The sequence below is a fragment of the Atta cephalotes genome (genome assembly GCF_000143395.1).
Source record: "Atta cephalotes unplaced genomic scaffold scaffold00016, whole genome shotgun sequence".
Classification (NCBI taxonomy): domain Eukaryota; kingdom Metazoa; phylum Arthropoda; class Insecta; order Hymenoptera; family Formicidae; genus Atta; species Atta cephalotes.
Window position 1 is genome coordinate 3,215,431 of NW_012130080.1, and position 9,564 is coordinate 3,224,994.

Here is a 9,564-nt window from a genome sequence, read left to right on the forward strand (position 1 = left end):
ATATATATATATATATATATATATATATAAATGTGAGATGATGGCCTGTGCATAATTCTAAATTAGATACGTTTGAAGTAATACCCGTAGGCCCGTATTTGGCGATGGGAAAGATGTAATTCGATTCTAGGAAAAGAGCATCGAAAAAGTAATTTCTAAGTGTATCGAGACGGGTAAAATACTGTCTCGTCCGTTAACTAATCTTAAAATATACTCGGCAAGATCGTACTTAAAACGCTAGTTTCAGAGGGCCTATACTTTGAATCCTTTCTACGCCTTGAAACGTGTATATATCACAAGGTATCGTAAGTACAAATTGTACGTTAATATTTCTTGCTTCTAATTATTTTTTGTAGAGTGCAATTTTTGTTTTTTGGAAAGATTGAATAAAGTCGCTAGACTTTGTTTCTGATACGAAACGAAAATCTATACAATACGAAATCCATTACAGCCGGATATTTACCAAGAAAGTATTGGTATCTTTGCAAATCCATCTCAGCTTGTCTCTTTAAAACTTTCATGGAATGATCACTATTCTTTAGAGAACTTTACTCTTACGTTGTAAAGGAAATATTCCGAAATAGTATTTTACTTGTTGACGATTACCTATACGTATGTAACTATTCGTCGTAATTTAAATATAGAGTTGAACGATATTAAACGAATTATTAAATCAAATGGTGATTACGATGTTTCAAATGATGTTGTCTTATTAATGCATTTGGCCCTTTATAGCTTCAAGTGTTCCTTAATTTCCACTCGTCGGTTGAGGTAAGTTCTAGGATGATTTAATTAATTCTAGCTGCGTTTTATCTAATCCGATGTATTTATTTACAATATAAAATGATTATATATGAATACATATAAATAACGTAAGAATACAATGAACATATCGATCATATCGTTAAATGCGCACGCGTTACGTTATGTTATATATCTGTATGCTTTCAGATATATATTTTTGTTTAGAGTTCGATCTCTGCATATGAATTATACTTTTATTAACGGATTTTTATTAATTGACCAATAAAGTTATATTATTTAGAAAAATATAATAATTGTAAGTGCGTATTTCTTAAATTTTAATTAAATATAAAAATATTAAATTAATATATGTACGATATATAAAAATACTTATAAATACAGGAATAGACAGTATGAATCTTGATAAAAAAGTTCTATTTTTGCTTGAAATAATTCAAAATGCGAATTTTTAAATGGTCATTTGTAATTCCTAAAAAATATGAGACTTTCACAAAATTTGAAGAACCATGTTATTCTCATAACTTAATAATTTATTAAAGCTTCTAATGACTTTAAAAATATCTTTTTTTTTGTAAAAAATTCGAAATTGATTTTTTGCTCAGAAGTTAGATTCTGTAACTATTAAAGATAGTATCGTTATATGCAAGTAGAATATATAGTAAAAAAGTTGTGCAACGACACCGTCATTAAAAATTACATTACAAAATCTAATTGCTGAGAATAAAATATTGAAAGTTCTATACTACGTACTTATATTTACAATATCTCTAGCATTCGATAGTTTCTTTATTTCGATATCATGACGAGAAATGATTTAGAGAATGATCTCTTAAATAAATACACAGTAGGATGATTCGCATGCTTACACTAATAAGGTATCCTAAATAATTATATCATGCTTGAAATTTGTTTTTGTATTTCTTTTGCCAGTAATCTAATGTAAAGATATAAAAAGAATGTATACGAAAGATTTTATAGGACACGAGTAGAGTAGATCGAGTAATTTGCTTTTTTACAAATACACACGCTATATCCTGTCGAGCTTTTTTCCCAGCACAAGAAAAAGCATGGCTGTTCCACTGTGAACTTTATCGAGCAGTAGTGCTTCCTCTCAGATCCTTTTCGCTAATTAATATCTCTTAATTAATATCTCTTTGTTTTTCTAACTTATATAGGAAAATATATTCAAAATGATGATAATGTGTTAGAAACGCTCGATGCGTTCCAAGCGTTTTAATTTTCTACAACGGAAATGACGACGCGATGACAATAATTTAGAAGGAATTAAGTACGTAAAGCTACATGCATATAAGGTTTAAATTCCTGCAGTCTCTCGAAACTTTCTATGTTTAACGTAAAGGCCAGTAATAGAATATCTCGAGAAATCTGTAGACTTTTTTCGATGTAATATTTTTAGATTCTCTTTTAACCCTAATCGGTCCGAAATTTTCTTAATTGAGTACAGTGTACATTAAATTAAATTAAGTTTCTTTAATTATATACGTATACGTTGTCAAAAACATTTTTCACAGCTTTATATAGTTTTAAGTTACATAATCATATTTCTCGAATTTTGATTTTCAAAATGAAAAAAGTATTCTTTAATTATTAACTTTTTAATTACTAACTTTGAGCAAATATACATTAATTTAAGATACACTGAATCTGCGAATACCGATTATAGGGTTAAAGAAAATCCTTTTACGAAATCAGGTATTATCGAAAATAAATCCTGGATATTTCTCGAAGGAAGCTCACAAATCCCCTTACGATTTTCCATTGCTTCTCAAAGCACGGAATTGTCGATCGCGTGTGCTACGGATTCGACGACAGTTTGCTCGCGGCAGAGAAATTTATCGCGAGTCGTCAGTTCTTCTTCGAGAGCTCCTGGAAAAAAGCCTCGATAGGTAACGTCGGTTCATCCGTGTTGATTTTGAACTGCGAAACGAGTCTGCTTTCCGGCGAGACCGCTTTGAACATGCCCGGTTTGTCGTACAGAGCGGAGGCGGAGCTCGTCAGATCCGCCACGCTCTGCGACGCCTTGGCGAATAGTTCCTCCTCGGATTGCACATCGAACTTCGTCGTAGTTTCCTTAGCTTCCGACTGTCCCTCTTGTGCCGCGTCGTTCTCGCTTCCGGTCGTCGTGGAGATTTCCGGCTTCTCGACTCGACTCGTCTGCTCAATCACATCACTCGAAACCCGTCCGTGATCGTCCTCGACCAATGCCGCGTCGGTTGGCGCCGCTTTTGTCTCCTCATTCTGCGAAACAGTTTCTCCTTGGTTTTTGTCCTCCTGCACACCGAGTTTCACCGAATGGTCGTCGAGCGACGCCGCCTCTCCCTTCTCGCTGACGATCTCGTTGCTCACAAAACGATTAGTCGACGAAGCAGTCGAGTAGAAATTGGTTTCCTCAGCAGCCATCTCCGTAGATTCTTCTTGTCGTTTGCTATTCGTGACTGCACTGTTCTCCTTCTGCAATCTATTCTTTACGATCGGTCTCCTGCGTATCGACGACGAATACACGTTTTCAGGTCGCGTCGAGCTCTGCCTAATATTTGCCTCATTGCTGACCTGAGATCGTGTGGGACTAGTCGTCGTAGAGGCAATTCTACTACGGTAGATGTTGCCACTGATCGGCCGCCTCTTTGGTATGAACTTGTTGTTCTTTTCTGTCGTCGAAGACGCGCTCTCTTCCGAATATCGTTCGTGATCCCTTGCAGCTGTAGGGGATGCAGCTGTAGTGGTTCGATAGTTTATCCTGGAAACGTATTTGTACCTGCCGGTGGTCTCTCGTACAGTGTCGCCCGTCAGCTGTGTTTGTTGGCTCTTCGCGTTCGACGTTCTCTGTCTGTTGTGAGGACCGCGCGTTAAGGCTTCGTTGGATGGTGTCGGTGCCACCTCCGTCGTAGAACTTTGCGATAGTCTGTTCTTGTAATCCATGCGGCTCTTGTAATCCTTGATGCTGAAACGTGGTCTAGTAGCGTTACCGTATCTCAACGGGCGACCTATCTTGTGAGACCTCGATGTAGAGGTGACGATTTGAGGAGTATGCGTTGCTGGTTGCGGAGTGGTCGTTGTCGTCGATGTCGTTGTCGTCGTCGCGGTTGTCACGTCTGTGGTCGCGCGATCGAAATAATTACCGTCGGTCTTCACGTAAAGCTCCTCCAACGGTATGGCAGTGACGATGTTAACGTTTTGCTGCCGAGTATCGACATTGTAATCTTCGACCTTGCCACGGTTGATCTCCGTGAAGTACTCCGGCACTTGTTCCGGTACAATGCTCTCTTCACGATGTTCCTCGCGTTGATTCTCGCGATATCCCTCATTTTGCCGTGAAGAATAATCATAATACTGATTAATCGGCTGGCTCGTTTCGTACGAAGATACGCTTGGTTGATTCGTCGCGAACTGATTGTTCTCATCGTAGCTCGGCGCGGACTCCGTGATTTGTCCGTAAGAATTTAGGGAGGTGTGCGCATTCTCTGTGACGATCTGCGTGTCGTATGACTCGTCGTGGCTCACTTTCGTACGATGACTAGGTCGTTTTCTGACGTTACCTCTTTTCTCCACGTCCTCGTTGTAACTCACCTGGGTGGGTTTTATTCGCCTTCTTCGTGTAGAATCGTGTTGATTATGCTGCACGTCCTCGCTATTATACTTGAGGAAGTCTTCCTCCTGATAAGATGTCGTGAGAGGCTCTTGCGTAGTCGTCGTCGGCTTTCTTCGGCGACCTGGGACAACTGGACGACGAGTTCTAGATCTCTGCGTCGTCACCACTGGCATCGTTTGCACTTCCGGTGCCACCGTCGTCTGAATCGGCACATCTTCCGCATACAAAATCAAGGGAGTGACGGTTTCTGGCGGTTGATTCGGTGGCTCCGTCGGTGAGAGCTCGTGCGTGATGCTCGTTGGCTTTTTACGGCGTTGCGGAGCACGTGACGGTTTCTGCGGACGATACGGTCGCGTCTCGGTTTGAGGCTCACGATAATTGACCTGTTGCTCCTGATATCCATTCTGATAATGCTGCTGATATTGATAATTCTGATTCACCTGGTTCTCTGGGATCTGGGATATCTACGACAGACAATTTAGAATCTCATTTTTTATATAGAAAGTAGAAAAAATAGCCAATAAATAATGATTTATTGATTCTATTTGATTGGATTGTATGTAATTTTAAATAAAATTTTGTTAAAGATCCTATACTAATTATATGGCGAAATGAGTTAGTTTTTCACATATAATGTAGCTTATAATGTGTAATAAACAAAAGATGTCACAAGGCTTAATGGATAGTTTTTTCTAGCTATAATGTATTAAAGGTGCTTTGTGAGCGCCTTTAATATACTATTATTTAGCCTATACTATTATTGTCTGTGACATCTCTTATTCGCCACATTGTAAACTACTTTCTAAAACTTTTTAGAATGAATTGTCACTCTGAAAAGTGAAATCTCTCTTTTAAAGAAAATTGAGTCATGTGAAAAAGCTAATTTATTCCGCATTCAATTTTCTATATAATTAATGCAAGATCCTTTTCGTTAAAAGAATTTTATGATTAAATATTTCATTTACTTCGTATTTTTTTAAATTTCTGTAATATTTATTCATTTAATTAAAATGGCAGAGCGAAATTATAAAATTAGATATTACCTGAGGTTGAAGTCCCAATTGATCGATGTTATAAATATCAGGCTGCGATATTAGAATATTTCCAACTGTAGTAACCTGCGGTTCAAATTGCTCCAATTGAATCGTGTATGGCATGTCACTTGAGATCTTTACAATCTCTTGCGACTGATTTTTCGCGGACTCTGCTGCAAGTCTAGCCGCCTCTTCTTCCTCTTTCTCTCTTTGCGAAAGCTGATTAAGCTCTTCCTGCTGTTTCTTCAGCTCCGCCTGCTGCTGCTGTTCGATCTCCAATTTCTGTTGACGATTCTGTTCCGCCAGTCTCTGTCGATCACGCAGCAGCAACTGTTGCTGCAACAGATACTGTTGCTCATTGAAATGCTTCAGAGAGATGCTCTCTGGTGTCTCGTAATCCGGTATCGGAGTTGGTGGGTAAACCTCAACTGGATCGAAGGAGCTTTGCGGTCTATGGTACACGATCTTCGGGCCTTGAGTAATCTGATTCTGATTTACGACTTCTTGACTGAACTTGTTCGGTGGATTCTCTTTCGGCAGAACTTCGTTGATGTCAGACTCGTATTTGCTCTTCGGCCACGTGGGCGGTGTAAGTCCCTGATGCTCCGGCACATAATAAGCGCTTGTAGTTCTGGGATTAGGTAATTCGGTTCGTCCTTTCTCTTGCTTATTACGCGTGCTCTGATTTGGACGCTTATTATTATAATTATTCTCCCGAGCCGCGTCATTAGTTTGATCAAATTTGCTGGGATTCCGCGTAACAGCGGTAGTGGTCGGTGGCGTTGACGAGGGTGAATAGATCGAAGGCGGCAGCAGAGTTTCGTACGGTAACGAGGGTCGGAAACTGTACATACTATATGTGCCGGGAGGAGTTACGTAACTAACCTCGTGACTTTCGTGTACCAAGAAGGCAGGATCTCGCTCGTAGGAAGGCTTATAATGATTCGAGGGATGATTCACTTGACTGTAGAAGTTGCCGGTGTTTGCCGAGTTTAATATTTGCGTGTGAGATTGCGCTTGGTATCTGTTGTAGACATCGCCATCGTTACTGACGATCTTTTGCTTGCCAAAGTCGCCTGGGGCCTCTGCGCCAGGCGGTTGGAAGTATGGTTTCGCGCTGTTGGCGACCTTCAATGATTCAAACTGTTTCTCAGATTGGCGAGGCGGCTGCAACGCCTGCGGCATAGCGAATGGCGGAACGTAAGGGCGGTTATTCGGGAAACCTTTAATAAAATAGGTCGCCGCGCGTACGCTATCCAGCGGTTGTTGATGGACATTCTGCGCCGTGAGGTAGGCTGCCTGCGGCGGCTGTCTTGGTAAGTAGCTACCATTCTCGCGCACGATCGGTTTGCGGTGTTGGTTGACCTCGAAACGGTACGCGTCCTTGGGCGGTGGTATCAGGAACGTGTACTCCTGGGTTTCTGTGGCCACGTGCTTGCTCGGTGTCTTGGTTTCGCCACGCGCCTTTGTCGCCGCGTGTCCGAACACCGTGAAACTACCGAGTATACTCGGAGGACTGTATTCCTGAATCGGCGGCTTGCCCTTGCGTAACGGCTTCAATTTTTCCGAACTCGCCATATGTTCTTGAAACTTGCTCAGAACGGGATGCACCTGGACATTTTTCTCTAAGTGGCTCGACGGCGACACGTTGGTGCCAATCGTTTCCTCGTAGGAATTGGTCAGAGGTCGCCATCCATTCGCGATCATCGATGATCGTGTTGGTGGCTGCGGATCAAAGCTTGAGCTTTAATTCTTGAAATAGAAGTTTAAGGCTCTATATATATATATATATATATATATATATATATATATATATATATATTATTGTGTGTCTATTATTAGTAAGTAAAGGTTAGTTTAATCGAGGACAATTAAATTAGTAAAATTAAATTAGTTAAAATTTGGATATATTGATCTTCTTATTTCTTTGCCTTCAGAATAATGTTGTACAGAAAGAATGATTTTGCTATCTAAAAATTTAGGTAAATATAAATCTGAAAATAATTTTATTGGACTGTCGAAAATAATTATGTAGAACGTTCAAGCGTAATAAACAATGTTACAAATTTTGACATCCTAACAACTATTTTGAGCATTGTACATAATTACTTTGATGATCAAATAAAATTATTATTAGATGCTTTAGCAAAATTGTTTTTTTTGTATGTGTAACGTTTTATTCAAAAAATTTTTTATATAAGTAATTTTTCTTTATACTTTTTAAATTTTTATTTATTCTATGACAAAATTTTTACGATCGTTAGATATACGATAGAGGAACTTGTTATATAGTCTTGTCATAGAGCTTTTCATGTACATTCCCTATACAGAGCATCAAACACAACTTTCGTTCACGCCATAGCGACGACAACAATAGTAATGCGATACTCGAACTTTCTGGAGAGGTTAATGGAATGGTTCCTGTTCCAGTTTCACCGCAACGGAGATCCGAGAAAATTGTAAGTGGGACTTTTATTCCCCGCCATCATGTTAGCGGCAAATAGCGGTCTGTGCAATCAGAAAATAAGTGCATGAGGACTTTAGGAGCACACCATTTCCAAATTACTCGTTATAAGTCCGTTTGTTCAAAAACGATATACTACAAATTTTACTTGCATGCCGCTGACATTTCTTATAATCATACAAAATCAAATCTAAAATTTCGAAATATATTATTGATGAATGTGATAAACGTGAACGTTGTGAAGCTCGTAAAGTCAATCACCCTTGATAGAACGAACTGTCTTTCAGTTTCTGAATTTATTCCGCTTTCAAAGCATAAATCAGAATTCTCACTTCCAAGATTGTCAAATCGCATAAAACTTCAATGAAACGAATAGAGAGACTTCGTGATTTGACTACGTAATTACGCAATAAAATTGCCAATAAGATTTTAATTTTAATAACCTTATTTCGTAGATACAAGGTTGATTTAGATAATTCGATTGTTTAGATAATTCGAAACATGAGAAAGATATGTACGCAGAAGATAAGGTGCTAATTATAACATTGCTACGATGCCTAATCGTGCTAAAAACAAGATAATTAGAGAAAGATGGATATTTAAATCATAAAATAATAAAGTGATAGAGAGAGAATAAATACAGACAGAACTGAATAACTGTGTGAACTAAATAAAACATAAAAAGAATAAGAATAAGAATAAACAATACTGGTTAAGTCTATAAAAGAACGAGATTTAACAGAACAATTGGCAGTGGAGTGAAAAGAAGAGAATGAGAAAGAATATTAGAATGAGTTAAATATTTAATATTAATTACGCGAGAAAAATATACCGTTTGTTTATTTCTCTCGCGCAATTATGAATTCAAAAGCAATTTTTTGTTACAAAGGATTTTAAAGAATGCTATTATCATAACTTTCTGATGCTCAGTATTAAATCTTGGCTATTAAATGTTAATGCAAAAGAAAGTGTAAGGTATCTTATGCAATAAAGATAAAATCGCACTAATTTAATAATTAACGATGAATAATGAAAATAATGAAAATAACGATATATAATGAAAATTATAGGAAACTTTTGGTGTTACTTACGGTTTTATTAATGTCAGAGCGATCTATGGATACGGTAATTGCTCCTATTGTGACGAATAGCCATGTCGCAAGAACACCTATATAATCCAAATAATATAAATATAAAAAATCGTATACATATCGAATAAAGAATTTGTTAATTTAAATCAAAAGGTATACTTACAATTCAGCAGTAATATTGATGACATCGTGGCAGACCATGAGGTCATTTACAAGAATTCTGTAACGAAAAAATGTATTATGTCTAAGATATTTTACTTAAAGTCTTTAAAATTTTAAATAATTTCTTTAATAAATAAATTATTGATAAATATGGAATATAATGCATTATATTGGTGAAAGCAAAAAATTCTGCGTTTAAAATAAAGAACTTGTATTCAAGATAAATAAAATCTTTATTTACGACATTAAAATGCTACTTTCTGCGGAATGTAAAATTGGCTTCACGAAAACTGACATTTATCAACATCTGAGATATAAGTGGGACGGCTCATACTTCATCTCGTATTAAAGCGAATTAACTATTAAAACATGAGCACGAGAAAAGTGTAACGCAGAGAAAGGAAGGATATAGAAAGCGTCGTGAATCTATCATAATCT

General features: G+C 37.6%; 1 protein-coding gene across 1 annotated transcript; it reads right to left on the reverse strand.

Annotated features, from left to right (window-relative positions):
* Positions 1–2,631: 2,631 nt before the first annotated feature.
* LOC105618278 (putative mediator of RNA polymerase II transcription subunit 26) lies at positions 2,632–9,173 on the reverse strand. The gene is made up of 4 exons (XM_012199819.1): positions 9,128–9,173; positions 8,965–9,041; positions 5,419–7,134; positions 2,632–4,839 (listed from the first exon to the last, which is right to left on the reverse strand). The coding sequence occupies exons 1-4, from the start codon at positions 9,171–9,173 to the stop codon at positions 2,632–2,634; spliced, it is 4,047 nt and encodes a 1,348-aa protein (XP_012055209.1).
* Positions 9,174–9,564: the final 391 nt, after the last annotated feature.

Bases quoted from the DNA above. Each gene is read 5' to 3' on its own strand.
- LOC105618278 (XM_012199819.1), bottom strand. From the start codon at position 9,173: ATGACCTCATGGTCTGCCACGATGTCATCAATATTACTGCTGAATT. The intron at 9,042-9,127 runs GTAAGTATACCT...TGGATTATATAG, and splicing joins ATCAATATTACTGCTGAATT to GTGTTCTTGCGACATGGCTA. The intron at 7,135-8,964 runs GTAAGTAACACC...TTTGATCCGCAG, and splicing joins GCTCTGACATTAATAAAACC to CCACCAACACGATCATCGAT.